The sequence below is a fragment of the Labrus mixtus genome, chromosome 11 (genome assembly GCF_963584025.1).
Source record: "Labrus mixtus chromosome 11, fLabMix1.1, whole genome shotgun sequence".
Taxonomy (NCBI): Eukaryota; Metazoa; Chordata; class Actinopteri; order Labriformes; family Labridae; genus Labrus; species Labrus mixtus.
In genome coordinates, this window is record NC_083622.1 from 14,671,624 (window position 1) to 14,692,191 (window position 20,568).

The 20,568-nt window shown below is 41.9% G+C and overlaps 1 protein-coding gene across 5 annotated transcripts in view; it reads left to right on the top strand.

The window, feature by feature from the left end:
* Positions 1–16,649, top strand: part of cadm4 (cell adhesion molecule 4) — a 163,955-nt gene extending 147,306 nt beyond the window's left edge. For 2 of the 5 annotated variants that reach the window (XM_061050212.1, XM_061050211.1), the window contains exons 6-9: positions 2,058–2,230; positions 9,526–9,636; positions 13,140–13,268; positions 14,521–16,649. In XM_061050212.1, coding sequence (XP_060906195.1) covers positions 2,058–2,230; positions 9,526–9,636; positions 13,140–13,268; positions 14,521–14,630 — 523 coding nt within the window. In that variant the 3' untranslated portion in view covers positions 14,631–16,649. Of the gene's footprint in view, positions 1–2,057; positions 2,231–9,525; positions 9,637–13,139; positions 13,269–14,245; positions 14,325–14,520 lie in introns of all 5 variants that reach the window. The other 3 variants (XM_061050213.1, XM_061050216.1, XM_061050214.1) reach the window with 3 other exon arrangements.
* The last annotated feature ends 3,919 nt before the right edge of the window (positions 16,650–20,568 follow it).

The window sequence follows — 20,568 nt, forward strand, 5'->3', positions numbered from 1 at the left end:
TCAGCCAGACACACACACACACACACACAAACACACACACACACACACACACACACACACACACACACAAACACACACACACACACACACACACACACACACACACACACAGTTCTGCTCCCCAGGATGTCTCTGTAATCCTCGCACCTCCTGTCTGCTCTGCCTGCCTGTCTTTCATGACCAATTCATTTAGTGTGCTCCTTCCCAGCGCGTCTCCCACCGCGCCGTCTCTTCTCCTCTCCGTCTTTCCTCCACCTGTAGTAGCATCCGTCTTTCTTCTTCTTCTTTTTTCTCCACCCTGCACATCTGACACCCTATTTCCACTCTCATCTCCTCCCTGTCCCTGCTGCCAACCCTTTCACACCATGACTGCCCTCTGACCATCAATCTCCTCATTATTTGTCAGGATGCAACCCTCTTATGCCATTGGCTGGTTCACCAAGCCCCTTTTATACTTTCTTCTCATGTCAACATCCCCCTGTGGGCTTCTAACCCTCCGTCTTCACCCCTCTTTTTATAGCATCACTCTGTGCCTCAGATTTGATCCCCTGTCTTCTTTTACTCTCATTTCTGATATCTTTTAGCGATTCAGTTTAAGACTAGTAGAGTACTAGTTGGTAATCGCATGAGAGAGAGTTGAGTTTGTGAATTACTCATAATTACTCCTCATTCAATTCTGATTTTTTCAATGACAACGTCATGTATCTCTGTGCTCCTTACAAGAAACAAAAGTCATAAGCAGTCGCCAAATTTCTTTTGTTTTCCCAATATGACTTCAAACAACTTAAAATCTCAACACCAACATGTCTCATCACCTTTTTTTTGTAGAAACTGACACATTGAAAAGAAAAATCCTGCACACTACTCTTACTAGTCACCAATTTAGTTCCTCTGAACCTCAGGGACCAAAATATTTTTTTCCATTTCCATTTTAGTGAGCTGGATTTTTTCTTTTTAATGTGAAAGTTTGAGGTCCTACGCACCTACGTCATGAGATAGTTCGATGTGCCAACACCTCCTTTAAAACACATTTTGTAGAAACAGACAAAAACGACTGGCCACATGTTGCAGGTTATCAATGAACATTAACAGCCAGCTAGCATAGTCCAGCTCTGACTGCATTTTTACACAAGTGCTGCTCTCACATGTTTCACAATCGCTCCAAATCTGAAACCAGGCGATATCTGACTCGAGGCTGACCTGTAGCGAACTTCAGCAGCGAATCAAAATCATCATCAACCTTGATTTAAGCCTCCAAAAGGACAAAAAAAGACCTTACTCATAGTTATATAACAAACCAAACTCATGTTGATCAGCCATCTGCCGAAGCTGTGTTGGGCTTGTAAAGTGGGATAGATGGAGATGCAGGGAGAAGGATAGTACCAAACAGAGCAACAACAGAAATTAATACGATGGATTCATAGCTACAATTTCAGCAATAATGGTAAAAGTAAGGATTCTTCCACCACAACAATACACACAGCCAGTATATGCATCTGTCTTCTAGAGTATCAAATAAACACTGATGTGATCAGTTCAAACTATCAAAAGTGACCATGTACCTTTTGGCTTCATGAGGCCATGTTACAAAAGTGTGTGGAAATAAGTCTACTTTTTATTGTTTCGGTAAAGTGCAAGGTTTTCTGTCCGGAAACAGCATTTACTTTGCTACATGTGTACAAACCAAATGTGTTCTTCCAATTGTGTTGTACAGGAGGAGTGCGACTTATTGGTTATTAAGGTGTTGCATTTTTTAAAGGTGAACAATGTGTGCTATAGGAGGACATTTGTGTTCAGAGATTTGCACAACTGGGATTTAAAATGATATTTAAGAGAGACCAATGGCATTTTGCTTCGAGTTTAGCAGTTTGGAGTCATGTTGCTGATACATAAAACAAAAATAGCATGATTGTTTACCAGAGACACAGACCAAGGCAACATCCTTGAATGTTTTGTTCCATCCAGAAATGTGATATTCAAAAACTAGAAACAGCAGTGAATACTATCACAGACACAAACAAACATAAAACGTCTCTCGCTGTCTGTGTTCACTTTAGGCCGAGAAACATCCAGTGGTCAAAGATTAACGACACCTTACCTGAGAGGGCGGAGATTTCTGGCCCCACCTTCCAGATCTCCCGCCTCAGCCAATCACACAACGGGACATACCTGTGCCAGGCCCAGAACAACTACGGACGCGCTGCTGATCATTACACCTTATTGGTGTATGGTGAGTATCCGTTATGTATGTCTTTTTTTAAAGGTCATTTAAAGTTTGATTCTTTTCTTCTTTTGTTTTCATCCCCAGTCTTTGTCTCCCAGGTGTTTGTGAAGTGTTGTGAATAATTTTATATTCAATAGATCTTTTGTTTGTTACATTCCCCTTTCTTGTGTTTTGATTATATTTACAAAGAAAACTTTTGAGTTTGTTGCGTTTATCTTCACATTGTCTTTGGAGTCTGGCTACTCTCACACTGGGCAACAGACCCATTAAATGGGAATGCTTGTCTCATCTGTCTTCAGGTTTTATTTGTTTTCCTGATTTGGTACACAGCAGGAAACCTCTGCTAAACCTCCTGTGCAATTGATTCAGCAGAGATATTGATCCCTCAAGAAAACGTTGGCTACCGTGCTCAGATACTAGTCACAAACATCATCATTCAGGCTTGTATCGAACCAATTTATCTGGTCCCCTGTGACCTGAGCGTCTCTACAAGGAATTCAAAGTAACTCAAGTCCTTGAGTACGATAAATAAAGGTACAAGGTATTTGGACAAATGAATGAGTGTGACAAAACAAGCCGGCATGTAGGAGACAAGGACGACAGAAGTTAGCATTTAGTGAGAAGTGTCAACGCAATGCTGAGTCTGTTGATTCTCTGAGTTTTGGCAGGAAACAACAGTGGAACATATGTTGCATTTAAAATTCAGGCGATTCCTATTTGCCTGTCGTTAGAGCAGAAGTATTAGGAGTCGGAGAAAGATGTGGGTAAGGGGCTTTTGTTGTCGGGTTTTTTTCCAAGTTTTCCCAACACATTGCACCAAGATTCAGTTGTGGTTGCTGAATTCTTAATGAAGGCGGCATGGCCCAGAAAAAAACTGCACACTAAGGCTCAAAGACGATGTTGTTGGGAGCTTTCGTGTATCGCCATAAAGTTCTCTTTGGGAGGGAAAAGTGACAAATTGGACAACTTTCTGTTTGAGTTTGAAGCACGTTTGAAAAAACAAGGATCTGATTCATGTGACTGTTGTGTAATCCACTCTTGAAATGCCCGGGTAAACTTACACTCAGTACAAAAACTAGGATTGTGAGAATTTTGAATGGGACAGTAGCAGAGCTAAACCACAAAGAAAGCTCATCATTAGATAGATCTACGGTTTCACATCCAATATGTTTGTGGTTTTGGCCTAATTATCTGCACTCTGCTGTCACTCAGCAGGGTTGCCCTTTTGATCTACATCCCCCCCTGATGGCTGCTCCTGTCACTGCGCCCGAGTACCTGATCAGGAGATCAGAGGCGGAGGAACTCATAGAGGGAATAGAGACATGATATCTTATGTAACATTTTAAGGCTTCTATTGGAGAGCGCCCCCTCATCTATCCATCACACTAACCCTCTCTTTCCCCTCACACACTGGCGCACACACGATCAGACCTCAAACGTGCACGTCTTGCATCAAACAGCACACATAATGGAAGCTTTCCACAGGCATCCAGGGTGGCAACAGTGGCAAGATGAAAGGTGACATCCCCTCCCACTTCCCCTACCTCCCTCTCCCGCTCTCCAATCTCTGTGTGAGTCTTTTTCTCTCGCTCCCTTTCCGGGAAGGTTAGACACGTCAAGCTTTGATGTGCGTTGCCGCCACTGTAGAAAAATGTTCTGTCTTTCTCCATCCTCCTCAGTTCGCCTCCCTCACCATTTTTTTTTTTTTGCTGTTGTCTTTTTTTCCCTTTGTGCCTATTTCGTCTTCCCTACATTTCATCATTCATCTTCATTATTTCAGCCGTAGCTCTGTGCTGGTCATTAATTAGATTTATCTTGCTTTTTTTTATTTTATTGCTTATCCTCCCTCATTCTCTAAAAAAAGAAATGGTACATTTAAAGTTAAAAAATAAATTTTGTCTCAACCAAAGCCCATAAAAGACCAGAAATCCGACCAACATAAGCCGAGCTTCGGCTCCTCTGAGCTGCACCGCAGATTTCAAGCAATCAGTTTCTTAAATCCTCCCGCTGAAGCCCCACATCAGTAGTGTTTTGCTGTATTTCAAACAAAATGACTCGCCTTGTGGGCAAAATGTTTCTTTTGCTTATCTCAAAAACTCAGAGTTGCTTATTCAGCCATCAAAATAATACCTAGATGCATGAAAAATGCACTCTATTTTCCCGTGAATCACGGCTAATAATGTGGCTAACCTGGTGCTAATTGTCACCAGGAAATGTCACATTAACTCTTCTCATGAAGTTATAATTACAGTTATATGAAAGTCCTTTTCCGGTGTTACATAACTTTAAAACTGCATGTTCGCAATACATCACTGCCAATGCAAATAAACCTCCATGCATGATTTAATATGCTTTTTGTGAAGAGCTACTTCCCGATGATTAAACACAAAGTTCATCAGTCAATATGGAAAATAAATATGAGTCATCTCTGTAAAATATGTTGAGATGACTCATAACTCAAAACATTTTATTCACAGTTTGCTTTTTCACCAGTCCTGCACCCACGATGTTACAGTAGGTGTCTTGTTTTTTTTATTTCAAAAAAGTGAATATCTCATTTTGTAGCAAAGCTTTTCATTTATACCTAAAGACTTTGGAGGTGAAAAAATATGAAGTATCATCCCACTCTCGCTCATCATCTCTGTGGGCTTATTTTCTGATGCGGTCAGAATGATTTCAACCTCTCTGTCTCTCTTTCTCCTACGACTCTCTTCTGTTATGTTCTATCCACCATTGCCTCCCCCTTTCCTCGTAATATTTCCTTTCTTTTGATTCTGCCTGCTGTTCTCACCTCTTTTACACCAACTGTCCATTTCCTCATATCTCTCTCCTCTCCTCCCACGCCCTTTCAACTGTTTTTCACCTTGCCACCGGTTTGCCCTCTGTTCGTGGTTCACCTGCAGTTCAGTGTCTTCGCTCTAAGAAGGCCGAGGTTTCTGACAGCCACTGAGTGAAGGAGAAAAAAAATGGAGGGGAGGAAAGAAGAAAAGGGAGGGAAGAAGGACGATGGAGGTCGGAAGCAGGTTAACATTCAATACTGCTGCTTGTCAGATAAACGGGATGTCAGTTGAGTTGGCTCCAGGCCCTCCCAGAGGGAATCCCAGAGTGCTCTGAGGGAGGGGGAAAAAGGAGAGAACGCTGGAGGATGTGTGTTGTAAAGGATGAGTCAGCAGAAAATGAATCATTTTATAGCAGGTGCAGAAAAACAGCGGTCCCTCTTGTCTCTCTCCTTCCTTCTTATTTCATGTCAACCTTCCCCGTGTGAGAGTTATCTGCCATCGGGGGTCTGACCGCTGGCTACAAACTCAGGCAAAAACGGCTACCAATTTGTCGCAGGTGCTTTAGGCACCGCTACTCTGTGAAGGGATGCATGCTTAATGCTGGCACAGGAGAACTGAGAGCAGGAGGTGGGAGACTGTCTCGGGAGCTCCAGTGGCTGCAAAGATGTGATGCATTGATGTTGAGCTTTATTGCACTGCATGGTCACACTTTTAACTCGACATATGTGTGCGATTCCATGAGCTTTAATGTTTTAATTTGTTATCTTCATCTCTATAATCAATAGGTGCAGGCACCACATTCAGTGTTCTGTTTTTTCATTTCAAGTACAAGTAGTTATCATCCACTTGTGTTTCAGTGGGCATGAGCTCCATGCAGGAAAAAGGCCAATGTGCATAACCAAAAGGTGGAGCGCAATTCCCTTTAATGTAATGCTTGAACCCGTTGCCAGTCATCTACAGACATCTGAATGCAAGTGCAGCTTGCAACCCTCTCTTGGATGTCATTTCTCAACAGCGATTCATTTGCTTATCAAGTTGCTGATCAGACTTTAAACAAAGTCTACAAACTGAAAATGAAGTCATGAACGGAAGTCCTTTATCGCTAACTGATGGCTACATTGGAACCCACGCAAAGTTGGCAATCGCCCCCAGAGGCCCTTTGTCATCGACTGGTTCAGAGAGTGATGTTAATATGATTTACAAAGCAAATGGCTGATTTTTGGGCCCATTGGCCTTTATTAATAGGGCAACTGAAGATAGACAGGAAATGTGAGGAGGAGTGAGTTGGGTAGACATGCATCAAAGGGCAAAGTCAGAAGAGAATCTAATCTGCGACCGAAGCGTGGAGGACTACAACCTATGGGGCAATTTATCGACTGAGCTAAACTAGAACCACTAAAATTAGATCATTTTCACCAGAGTGCTTGTATGTGCGCTCAACTTAATGGGATGAAATAACTTTCTGCAACAAAGTTATAGTTATAAATGTTAGAAAAAGGTTGAAATAAATCACAGCGCACACATAGGTACACACAAAAACACAGAGCAAGTTTCTGCAGAATGTGTTAAGGATGTGGCCTCTGTTGGTTGTTTCATCTCTGTGCCACCATTGTTAAACAGAAATTGGATTTTTTTTTTATGTGTGTGTGTCTATACAAAAAGGTGCATGTGAATGCGTGTGCGTGTGACTCGGAGGAGAATGTTGCAGATTGTCTGCTGAAAGCCCGGGGGGCTCCCTTATGTAATTGAACTGAGCTGCTGCACTCAGATGAATCGCCAAGCCAATAAAACCCATTAGAATTGAATTGCATGAGAGAGTGTGGGAGATGCAGACAGAGAGAGAAAGAGAGATTGAGAGGGAGAGATTTGGGGAAAAGATTTGTTTCGTTTGCATATGTGCAACTCACTTATATACTGTGTGACTGTGTGTGTGTATATATATATATATATCTGTAAAAGATAGACGCTAATGGTCATATAGAATGATTCCTGAAAAGCAGATGGGAGTGATAAACAGATGAAAGGATGGTGTAAGGGAGTGGGATACTAGCTGACCAGGGATAAGCCTGTGTCTCCTAGGTTGTTGTAATGAGCCGTCAGGATAATTGGAACGAAAAAACATAGACCTTCATTTAATGAAGTGAAGCTATCAAAAAAACATCGAATGAGAGTGAAAGTGGAAATAGGTTGGGGGCTTGTGGCAGAGGATGCCAGACGAAGACAATGCAGAGTCGATTTTGTTTGGAAAAAAATTGTCTGGAGAGCTGTTTCCCTCTACACATGACAAAGACAACTCTATTGGCGTCTTAGAGAATTTTAAGCGCGTCTTCAGCCAATCAGTGCTGGCCTTTCTGGCCTTAGCTGTGGACCTCTGACCAGTGGCCAGCATTCATTGCACTGATTGACAGCTGGTGCTACCACTGCTCTGGGCGAGGCCCCTTATAATCGGGACCAGTGAACATGAAGGAATAACAGGACTCATCCAAAATGGCAGCAGCAGCATCCTCAGGCGCACTTCTGCCAGAATGAGATACGAGGAGAAACGTCATTATCGCAAGTGCCGCCACATCCATCCCTGGAAATAACATGGGCTGTGTGCCTGATTGGCAGCCATATAGTGTTAATGAATAACAATATGATGTGGGGGAAAAAAGGGACGCTATCGGCCAAGAGAACGACAGCTGTATGGCATTCTCCTTAATTAAGTTGAAGAGAGGCTGTGAGGGAACAAAGTCACAGAGGAATGAAACCAGAGACGCAGTAGAATGAAGGAGGGAGGGGGTTACAAATGAGGAAAAGAGAGTTTGGTTGAAGGAGAAACATGAAAACGAAGAAATAAATGGTGAAAGGAAGATTAAAAAAGTTGGAAATATGAGAAAGAGCCTTTTTTTTTTAGGTCATATGTGATATAGTCAAGAGGAATTAATCAACGTCCAGTTAATTATCACAGCGGCCCCGACCATTAATCCTCAGGCTCACATGCACACACATGAAACACACTCATGTAGGAGTGGAGCTGCAGATGCACACTTGTAAGGTAATTGTTTTGTAATTTTTCTTCTTTATTTCTCAGTAAAACTTGACTCATCTTTTTTGTCTTTCCTGCACAATACTCCGTGCATCATGTTCAGTTCTTTACGAGGAGAAGACCGCGCAGGGCTTTAAGAAAGGGGGGTAAAAAAAAGAAGAAGAGAAAAAAAAAGCAGAACTGGGGAGGTATAGTGCTGACATAAGAAGAGTGCAAAAAGAGATTGATGATCTCAGGGCCAGTGGGAGAAAGGGAGAGAAGAGACAGAGGAATACTTACCAATAAATTACTCCTGAGCAGAAAAGGGCAGTGTGTGTGCATGCTTGTGTGTGTGTGTGTTTGTGTGTTACTTCTTCCCATGTGCCTTTGTAGGTGTGTGTTCATGGCCAGTTGTGCTTTTGTGTGTGAACATAGAGACTAGGTAGAAATGGGTTTACGTATGTGTGTGTGCTAATGCCTGCATGAACTTACAAAGAAGAGGTATGTGTGTTTACAGGTTCGTTTGTATGTGTCTGTATTTATGTGTGTCTGTTTTCTAAGACTTCAACTTCATGGACTACTCGAAAGGTTGTTCTACAGAGATTGTTGGCTGAAGTGGCATGCTATTCACTCTTAAAGTGCCAAAACGCATTGACAGACACACTTTCACACCAACTCCTCCATCCTTTTAGTCCTCTTCAGCTATTATTTTTGTCTTTAATGCCAATATGAACTTGTCTCTGTCTCCCCTCGCTATCTCCCATTGTGTCTCAGCCATTGATTTCGGAGAATGTGTCAAGATCCAAGCTATTGTTCGCTATTGAATGATTCAGTCCCTGCATGGCACCGTTCCATTGGGAATGCATCTGTCACAGACAATGTCTCTGTCTCTCCTGCCATTGTGCCATAGAAAATGTGTCAGTGATAGAGAATGTGTTCCTATATATTCCGATTGTGGCGGCGTAGATGAATGCCGGGCTGCCAGGTGTAATTCTCTTCAGCCCCTGCTTTAAAGCATGTCTCTACCATTGTAAATGTCTTCTTCAACCCCCTCTCTGCAGACGCACAGGTCTGCCAGAAAAACCCATTTGTCTGTGTCCTTATCGCTTGTCAGGAGTTCAGATCGATTCCATTTCGCCCAAACAGTCAATTTGGGAAAATAATTAGTAACATTTGTCACTCGTATCGAAATGGCATCGGCCTCAATTGCTGATCAGCATATTTGAAATAACACTTTCCCCCTGTTGAAGTATTTTTCTTGTCTTGTCCCTTCTCAAAACTTATTGCAAAAACCAAATCTCTTTTAGAGGATTGTCCAATGAGTGCATAGAGCATCACGCAGATATATGGCAGCCTGAAGCTCATTTAATGTTTAGCTTTATTAGAGCATGTGTGTTTTTATGTGTTGTAGTAACCTTTTCTGTAAACCCTGCATCACCCTTTGTTGAAATGTCACTGCATGTTGTAGCATTTGTGTCTATATATGTGTTATCCCATTCCCTGTCTGTCTGTAGATAATGTGTCAGTCACTACCACGGTCCCTCCCACTCCTACCACCCAACCAATCACCTCCCATCCTGCCACCCCAACCCTCCTAATACCCAGAGTCGCCCCGGACCCCAAAGGTAACACACACACGCAACTTTTTATTCTGCCTCTGCTATCTCTGGTCGACCTTCCCTGCTCTCCTTTGGTGTCTTTCACTCCTCTATTCATTTGATGACTCTCAGGTGGCCAACACACACACACACACACACACACACACACACACACACACACACACACAAGCAACTCTGCAACCTTCCTATGCCCTGCATCCACATGAACATACCTGCCTGCAAATCCTCAATGTGCACCATGTTCACACACCCATCCCCTCTCTCTTTCTTTCTTATCACTTGCTCTTTGATTCTCCCCACGCACACACTTGCCCAGTCAGCATTTGTGTACGTGTCTGTGTTTTGGGGTTGGTGTCTTGTTGCTCGGTGAGTACTGTAGATGAATCTGCGCTTGGAGTTCAAGATAACTGACAACACACCCAAGGCTTAAGCTGACTGACGCTGGTCTCAGGAGGACTAAGGAATATGTTACACAACAAATTCATCTTACTTAAGCGCATATTCACAAACACACATATACACAAAATGTGAGGGAGAAAGAACTAAAGAAAGCGAGATCAGAGTTCCAGGTGGTTGTCTAATCTTTTTCTCCCAGATGAACGCTGCACAGCAGGAGAAAGAACGTCTGCTTGGTTACACTCTGCTATCCTTTCTTTCCATACCTTCAGCTGCTCTTCTTTAAGCAGAGATGAAGCAAGGGAAGCAAGAGCGTCTCTCTTGATGTTCTTTTGCCTTCTGCTGCAAGTAGATGTTGTTGTCCTGTTGGGCATATGTCATAAAGAGTCATAGGAAAAGCCAAGGCTGTAACACTTGGTGAACGTTAAGTCGATGTTGATGAATCATTTTTAGGGGGTTTTCGGAGAAGCATGGCACTTTTTTAATACTTTCACATTTTATGTGGAGCTATGCTACTGTGGATTAAGAACAGGAGAGTCTAAGTTAAAGGTAGGCTATAGCTCCTGAATCATTGCTGGCCCTGTGAAATTTAACAATAGCTGACTTCTCATTATATTCAAATTACAGCCATTTTCCTTTGACTAAAGCCCATTAAAGGGAAACTTTAATGCAATGCAATTTTAGATAAGCATTTAGCCACTTCAAACCATAATAGCCTATTACAGTAGCTAGTAGAGTACTAAAGCTGTTGTCTGGCAGAAGCTAATAAGTACATTCGTAGCTAACATTGCAACTGTTAGCAACAACATTTTCTTTCCATCAAATCTTGTCACTCTGTCCGATGGTTATATCAGCATTTAGCCACTTCTTAGTTGGCTAATATTAGCTGGGTTGTGGCTGAGTGCTAACATTAGATGTCTGACAGAAGCTAAAAAGTTTTCAATTTACGTCTTGGAAGACAGCATAACATAGTGTTGAATATGGTCAATCCTCCTTTCAGTCATGTGACTGGCTTGGGGGTTTTGAGGGCAAGAAGACCATAGGAAAGTGGTGGCCACCATTAAACACTGTGTGGAGGAGCAGCACAAGCTTGTTCATTAACAATCTCTACAAAACGATACATGTTTACATCACCTGACATCTGCAAGAAAAACCGAGATAATGTGATAAACTGCAAGTTTTGAGTACTTGGGAGTTGCGACCCTTATAGCCCTCACAACAACAGCGAAGTATTTTCCAGAACTTAACCTCGGCAATGTTTACATAGCCTATAGGCCATTTAGTGGGGAATCGACCTCCTTACACCACAGCCAGTATGAAAGCCTAGGGTAAGGGCAGCTTTATGTATTTTGATTGCAGTTTGCAGGATCAAAACTATGGGGCAGAAATAAAGGCTGTAATATTTGCCTATAGCAGGATTAGGAGAAGTGAATTCTTCTTTTGCATTTCTTTTTATCATACACACTGCAATACTTTGTGATACACAAGCAGGAATGTGACAGACTATGTCAAGGCGCTGTATGACACACTTGACCAAGAAATTCATTATTGAGAGCACGTTGTCCTCTTCTTCAGCTGTCAATGACTTCTCCTCTTCCTTTACTTCACCTCCACATTCACTCTCTTCCTCTCTCCTGATCTATATGTGTTGGTTCTGTATTAATGATTCATGTTTTAATTCTGCTCCGTCAAGGTCCATGAGCTGCATCACTAACTCTGTGTCCTTGCCTCCTATTGGCGTTACCAGCTCTTTCACTTATGCACTCAACCTGACGGAGAAAAAAAAATGCTTTTGTTACTGTCAGGGACTAAGAAGATGTCTTAAGTATTTAAATCCACAGTCAAAGACCTGCTTTAAAAAGCCTAGATTACCTTCATTGGCTCTTACCAATGGTATCTTTCTCGTTTTCTACATCTCTGGGCTCTGTTAATCGTCTCATTCTGTAGCTGGCGGCCAGTATTTTCTGGTGAAACACAAACAGACAATCTATTGACAAAATGTTCTTGACTAATGGATTAATTGTGTAGCCTGCACTATACAAATATGGAAAAAACATTTCCTTTCACCAGTCACATTGGAAATTTTATCCAAAAACAGACCAAACACTTACAAAAAAAATACATAATTTGACATGACTTTATGCTATGTGAGCACTTGTGTGAAACACTTTTTTGCACAGGGGTAAATATTCCTTACACATGGGAAACATAAAAGGGGTTTTTGAATATTGTGGTGGAGCTAAATCTGGTGTAAATACCCATTTTTCTCATGTGCTCTATTTTTGCTTGTTGCAATATGTGGTCAGATGTGTCCTGATTGGATGACATTGTGGAAATCATGCAATCTGTAGAGAAAGATTCAGGTTATAACATTAAAAATGATGAAAATAGTTGTCTTCTAAGGAGCTGTAGTGAACACTCAGCAAGATGACAATTGCCTAGTTTACTCATAATTTCAACTATTAACCTCTGCTTTCTTTTATTATTCCTCCGTTATTTACTTTAAAGCGTTGTAATGTTGGTAAAAGGTGAGCTTAACATGAATAATTCCTCTCCACCACTTCAATTTTCTACTACAAAAGTGTCACAGAATTTAGAAGTGAAGTGTTTGATTTTATTTCCCTGGGCTGCTCTACTCAGGGTGTAAACACACTCAAAGTTTCCCTCATTTAAAATGCATTGTGGTCTTGACAGTTGCTTGGCTGAAGTGGGTTTTTAGAGGCAGACATACTTATTTCTTTATTCACCCTCTTCATTTCTCCACCTTTTTTCGCACCCATTTTTTTTTCTCACTGTCTGCCGTTTTGTGCGGTGGGGGGGTGATGAAAGGTGATAATGCAAGTTGGGTGGAAGATATCGACTTCTCTTTTCTCCTGTCTCACTCCCCGTACGCTCTCTCCCACACTGGCGTTTTAATGTGCTTTCTTTCTTTCACTTTTATATCTTTTGTTTTTCCCTTCAACATCTCTCCTGCTTTCACTTTTGATCCACTTCTCTCTTTGTCTGTTTCCCTGCCAGCACTTTTCCCTCCCTTTATCTCCATACTTTCCTTTATATTTACCCTCGCCTCCTCCCACCCACACAAGCTATTTGTCTCTTTTGTTCTTCCTCAGATCCTGGTGCAGTTGTGGAGACTCACAGCGCAGTACCGTATGCAGTGATAGGTGGTGTTCTGGCACTGCTGGTGTTCACCGTCATCTGCGTCCTCATTGTCACCATCTGGTGCTCTGTCCGGCAGAAAGGTAATACACACACAAAAACACACACTATTTACACTAAAGATTCTTTCTTTTTCACGCTGTGAAAATCGGAGTATTTTATCACATTTTTCACGGGCACGTTTTCTCATTTCGCCACATTCTGGCATAGCATGCTGTGAAAAAATAATTGCAGGCCAGTTACACCCAGATTCCTTGAAAATAATATTTCAAACTGAGGTGTAAAATTGTCAGCGTGAAGCAGACAGGATGCGATGCTCCTCTGCAGGCGAACGCTATCTGTGATGGACGACCTTGGCTGAGACAGCGGAGGAAATAGGGTGGGGTGGGAAATGAAGGTGTGGTCCCCATGTTTTATGACTATATGTTAGTGTATCAAGGCTCATCTATTAAAAGCAGCCTCCCTGCGCTCCCTATCTTTTTAAGTGCCCTCAGTTGGCAGCTTTTGACTTTGCACCACAGCTGCCAAGAACTGATCCAGCAAAGGCATATATAGCAGGGCAGCCTCCAGCCCTTGCTTAACCCTTTGGCTAGACAAGCTGTCAGTCAACATTCAGTTTGGCTTGACCACCAATCAGCGCAGAGACAGGACCATTACAACCAAAGCATGTTGAAACAGAGCCATTAGAGGCTTTGTCTTCAGCCTGCCGTGACTGTCAGCATGCCAGTCAGACTCTGCAGTGAGGGAGAACGAGAGTGTCACTCACCCCCCCCCCCCCCGAGTTGAAGGGACACTCGAGCAGGAAGATGACTTGAGCAATTCTTGCTCTCTGTAACCTGCACTGCACCGAATCATTAATCAAACAGACTGGAGGGGTGTTAAAATGTCTTTAATGGGTTTCTGAGTGACGCAAAAGTGCCATTGTTCTCTTGCACCTAACCTCCCGTCCACCCCTTTTCTGCCAATCTCTCCTCCCTCCCCTGTCTTTTTCTTTTCTATTATCTTCTCCTCCTCTCCTGCATCCTCTATCCATCCCACTACCTTTAATTTCCGCCTGTAGGCTCGTACCGTACTCGAGAGCCTATTCTTGCTTGGTATTGACCTAACAATCAGTTAACTAATGAATTAATCAGTCACAGGTACAATAATATGAAGCCCGATTGGTTTGATAATGCTGCATGGGCACTGCAGTGATCATGACGCTTTGCCAACTAACCTTCCCCCTCCGATGTCCCTCGGTCTCTCTCTCTCTCTCTCTCTCTCTCTCTCTCTCTCTCTCTCTCTCTCTCTCTCTCTCTTCTTTTTGTCTTTCTCTCTCTATCTTTTGTCATCCAGGTTCCTATCTTACCCATGAGGCCAGTGGGTTGGATGAACACGGCGAGGTGCAGGAGGCCTTCCTCAACGGGAACGACGCCAGCCAGGGCAAGAAGGAGTACCTACTGTAGCCCTTCTCCGTCCTTTACCCCCCCCTCCCCTCCTCTCTCTCTCTCTCTTCTGACCTCATCCCCTAGATCTCTCCTTGTCCCTGTCTCCCACCTTATATACAGTATACACACACACACACACACACACACACACACACACACACACACACACACACACACACACACACACACACACACACACATGAACATACACCTCTACACAATGCGCCAGAACAGGCGGCCTTTCTGAAAACGACTGTATACAGATACTGCACACAGCCAATCCAATCCACCAATCCATTTCACTTAATATCCTCCACACACACACACACACACACACACACACACACACACACACACACACACCCACAGACTGAGTAAAAGAGAGCCTATAGACCCACCAGCCATTAACGACTGTGCCATATATACTGTTAGTCGGACAAACTGGGAAACGGGAGAGCAGGGAGGTAGGAGGGGAGGGCAAGGTAAATGCAGACACATACAACAACAACAACAACAATAACAACAACAAAAAAACACATAAAAATGACGCCATAATTATTTTTGAAGCGGGGGAAGCACAAAGAAAACAGGCACTCTGCTTGTGCAGCCGCCAAAGTGGAAGGGGAATTAGAGGCAGATGACTGCTATAATTCCACGCCTGGAGAAAACCATCCATTGCACAAAGCTCAATCTTTAACAGGCGCATGCAGAGGCAGCAGCGTGCGAGGGAAGGAGGGAGGGGGAGCTGATGAGTTGACCAGGAGCTATTGGGCGCTAGATGCTAGAAAATTGAAATATTTTCAGAATTGCCAAAGCATCTTCCCCACAGAGCAGAACTTATATTTAGTTCTTTACCAACACAGGGGCGTGTAAATGTGAAGTCCAGAGGAGTTTTTAACTTTTTATGGACTAACTGAATGTCCTGTTTTGCTAAGCATCCTTTTTCCTGCCAATAGAAGAAAAATCAGCTTTCTTCCCTCTAGGTGCAAAAGCTGCATAAAAGTTTGCTCTCCTATCTTTTAATTGGCCCTCCTCTCTCCCCGCTCACCTGTTACCATCCTTTCCCCTCTCCCCTATACCTCTCTTTCTCTCCGTCTTTCCCCCTCCCTCTCTCCATGGCTCCTCCTTTTGTTGGCCCTGAATAATGAAAGGATTAGTGTTGGGCTGCGTTCCTGACAAAGGAGAAATGAATACGACTTGCCAAGGCATTAAAGAAAAGCTTAATTATTTTAGAATGTCATTAAGAGGATCAAAAGGTTTAAAAAGTCTTCATAAGAAGGGCAAAGGGAGTGATAGCGGAAAAAAAGGGAGCGAGTGAGAGAATAAAACGGACGGACACTTTTTTTTCCTAAAGCCACCACACACATGCAGATACATGCACACATCCATACGTACAGTCAACATGTCGACAGAACAAGTATACATATCTCTGAAGTCCTTATTTGTATAAAAAATGAACAGTGACATAAATTAAAGGAAACTTTTAAAGAAATATGAGAACAGTTTACTATTGAAACACATTATGAAACAACTATACTAACACAGAATATTAGCCTATAGAGGCGCAAAGCCGAACAAACTACTGTCCAGTGATCTTTAAAGAAAAATAAAGAAAAGAATAAAAAAAAAAATCATTTGTCTTTATGAGAAACCAGAGGTCTTATTGATTTTTTAAAATAATTATTGTTATTATTTGAACAATTATGATTGTTGTTAATGTTATTATTATTATTATTGCCGTTGTTATTATTAAAATTGTAAATGTTAAAGAAATGTACACTTTCTATGGTTTTGTTTTTTGGTTCTACTGTAGAGAAATTGCTGTCTTTTTTCACTCTTACCTTTCCTCTCTCTCTCTCTCTCTCTCTCTCTCTCTCTCTGTCTCTCTCTCTCTTCGTCTCCTGTGCCTAGTCGTCTCTTCTCCTGTCTTTCACTCTTGTTTATTTTAGTCCATGTGTCATTGTTGATATATAGCTAACTATTTCTTTATAGGGGAAAGATACAAAGCACGACAAAATAAAAAAGATCCAAAAATAACCTTTGGATCAGGCTGTTTTTTGGATATATATATTTTTTTTAACACGTGCTGTTTACTTGAAATACCGTGAAAAGAGAATAATAGATGTGAATATGATAACATCAAAAGGGGATGTGGAAATGTAGGTTTGGAAGATAAAGATAAAAAGAAGTGAAACCAGTTGGAACTGGCATAACACAATAAAAACAGAGTAAACAAACCAGAATGATCTGCAATGCTGCTAATGAATCATGAGAACAGATAGCGGGGGAAGAAAGGGCGACAAGAGGGTTGAGTCAGATGCACGCCGAAAAATATGACTCTGCCATTAACTTCCACGCAATCAATACCCGATTCTGTCGAGACGCACTCAACATGTCCATCTGTGCGCGGGGCTAGATTTGAAAGCCGCCGGAGGTCGCCGGGTGATAGATCGATGTGTTTCTCTTCCATCGATGGCGAGGCTCCACGGTCGCCTGTCATAAAGACAGATTGTCAAACGGCAATCAAAGTAATGGACTTGCCAGACGCTACCAGCAAGAGTTGACACTGTGGCCAACAAACAATTCACACACACAAATCGACAGCAGACATATCTTCAGTTTATGGTGATGCAAAGGTGGTGCAGGTAGCTGCTGCTATCAGACCTGCTGTGGTCGCTGAGTCATAAAACAGAGAATATTGTCTCTTTGTGTGTGTGTGTGTGTGTGTGTGTGTTGTTAGGTTCACAGCACTCAGTCTGGTTTTGTTTCTTTGATATTTTTATGTCTCTACAAAGAAAGAAACACTCAACAATAATGTAACTCCTTCAATTCAAGAGCTAGCTGCATGTTTCTATAAAGACATAATGATTCAAAGATTTGAAACCCTATGAATGTATTGATGCGTAATTACTTGTGCTGTTGCAGAATGCTGCATCCTGGGAAACCGGCCATTATCTGACCATTACAATGATACTGTTCTGCTGGACCTGATGACAATCAGACCACTGCTGAGATCATTGAGGGTGATTATCCAATCAATAGACATAAGCAAAAATGAGATCGGGACAAGCCAGACAATAGTTGGTTGTATTCCTGCCTGAGTTTATGACATGCAGTAATAATCCGGCCTTTTAACGACAGCAAGAAATCTATGAATAAGTCATACTGCTTCTCCACAATGCTAGTTTCACGATTAACGTCCTGGAACGGGCTCAGATCAGAGAATATCCTCTTTATGACCCATTTATGACAGTCATATATCATTTCTACGAGTTGCAAAAGATATGAAAGTCCATCAAAGGACTTTTTTTTTTCATATTTTTGGTAGCTACATGGTGGATTAGACCCCTGTTGGACACCGGACAGTTTTATCCATCTGCAAAGCCAACCCTGGTGACCCTATAGGAAGGTGAACGCAGCTTATGTTCACTGGTCTTGGCAGTGGGACTGAAGCGAGGCAAAGAGGTGTGTACAGAGCGGCAGCATAGCATGAGGCATTGATTGAGGTGGCTGAGTGAGTCGAGGCTGAGCATAATCAGGAAGCAGAGAGGCACACAGAACAATTGAACGGGCAGCCGAGCCAGAAAAGCTGGAAAAAACGTCTTTTTTTTCCCCTCCGTTTACCAGAATTCTCCGTCAATAATGTGTTTCAGTCAGAAAGTTGTTTTTTTTGTAGTGATGGAAGACAAACTGTACTCGGTGTATTGTTTGAGAACACAAAGATATGATCAGAGAGAAAATAGGCTACATAAAAAAATTGATCAGTGTAGAGGTGGAAAATGGTTGACTAACAACAAAAGAGAATACACATTTGAACCCAGAAAGGAAGGGTTGTGTCCATGTTCCAAGCAATTTTTCATATTCACATGGCAGCCTTTTCCTCTAATGTCACATTCAGGTTGGGAGGGTCAAATTCCCCCATGTTTCAGGTTGTTATCTAATAAATTGTTGTAATTTTGCAGATTCCTGGTAAATAGGCAACTGAATAGACAATTGACAGTAAAAATCTCCAAGGACAGTGGGCTGTATCTCAACGTAAGACAGCATTTCCTTAACCAATTGGCTAAATGTTATTGGAACACCAACAGTGGCTGTCAACTACTTCCTGGCTAACATAAACTTTGGCTAGGAGTTTGCTCATTTTGTGTAACAATATCAAACAGTTAAGTCAGTAGTCTGCCACTTACTCAAGATTAAGAAGGGTGTAGCTAACCAATTAGCTTACTGTTATTGGAAAGCTAACAGTGGGTTTCAATACTTCCTGGCTGACATAAACTTTGGCTAGGAGTTTGCTCATGTTGTGAGCAAACAGTTCTAGGAACTACACAGTGCCAGAACCCCCCGGCCTGTTCGATGGCCATGTCTGGCCCATGTATTTGAAACAATAGAACAACAAGTCAAACAGAAATGTCAGTAGTCAGCCACTTACTCAAGTGGGGGTAGCTGAATGCTATCATTAGCTGTTGTCTGATGATAACCAATTCACCATAATAACACAAAGGACATTTTCAACTGATGTCATGCTCAGAAATAGAATTTCAAATGCTAGAAAAATGATGTAGCCTACTATTGTATGCTGCATTTGTGAGTCATATAGGTGTGAAGTATATCACAACATTTCTGACATTACCGCTTTATGATTGAGAAACTGTAAAAAGACATTTTCTCAGGTAAAATCTAGAGGGCCATCTGAGCAAATTAATAGCCTACAACATATTTGATAGACCAATAAGTACGGCCAGCATTGATTTGCAAGAAAGTAAGCTCCTAATTCTATCTGACATAACAGTTGCTAGGAGTTCAGACCCTTACTTTTGTTCGAGTCAAAGAATATGACTGTAATTAAATATTTCACTTCCTTGCTATATGAAATATTGGCTAATGCAATGTTGGCTAGCTGACAGTAATGAAGTGGCAATTCAATTTTTTTTTTTTAACTTGAAATATATCACTATTTTCTTCTGGATTTTCCTTGTGGATTAGTTTTTGGTTATTAAACCATTAAGAAGTGATGAAATGATAACGGTATGCCAGATACTGAAAAAGTATATGACCTATAACAACCTGCAGCACAGCAGTATGACATTTTGACAGTAGTAAAGCTGCCCTTCCTGAGTATGGTGCAGCAGTAGTTCAAGCCATAGAGATTAAAGTTGGGAGTGGTGGGTCGTTGGCTCAAGAAATTGGTGTGGTTGCTGGAGAGGTGGCAGTTCACAACCCGAGTACAGCCAAGGTGCCCTTGAGCCCCCAACAGTTCAGGGGTGCCTCGTATGTGCAGCCCCCTCACTCTTACATTGCTCCATGAACGATTTTCCATTGGTCTTCTTTGTACATATGTTTAAACAGGCCTAGGTATGTGAGTAGTATGTCTGACACAATATAGATAATGGGTTAACGAAGGTGTTAAAGCTTGAAATCTTGCGGTTATTTACTATTAATTATCCTTGAGTTGTTGATCAATCCAGAAGTGTTGAGACGATAACAATTTGTCCAATTCCTCACATTACACCCTGAATGAAAAGCATTAGATCTTCTACCATCGTTGGAGACTCCCACCTTGAGCGTGACATCCTAAGAAAATGGCTGCCATGTGTTTATCATCAATAAGAGTTGGATTTCATCTTTTTAACTACATCAGTGATCTCTTACACCGACACAGTTCAAGATAAACAATCCAATTAATGCAAGCAGGTTCCCTTTTTATTATATGAGCGCATCACATTGTATATACAAGTTTAATCAAAACAGCCACCAGGTTAATGATGTTTCCCTTACAATCCAGCATCCTCTATGGACCACTATGTTATTACTGCATGTTTAATTAAGTGCTGTCACTCATATATCTACATTACCTGTGGCTGGCTTAGCAGAGACTGAGAACAGGCTTAGAATAAGACCCACAGGAAGAGTAGCGAGAGAAAACAAGACATCTGTGATCAGGATGGTAGTCATCATC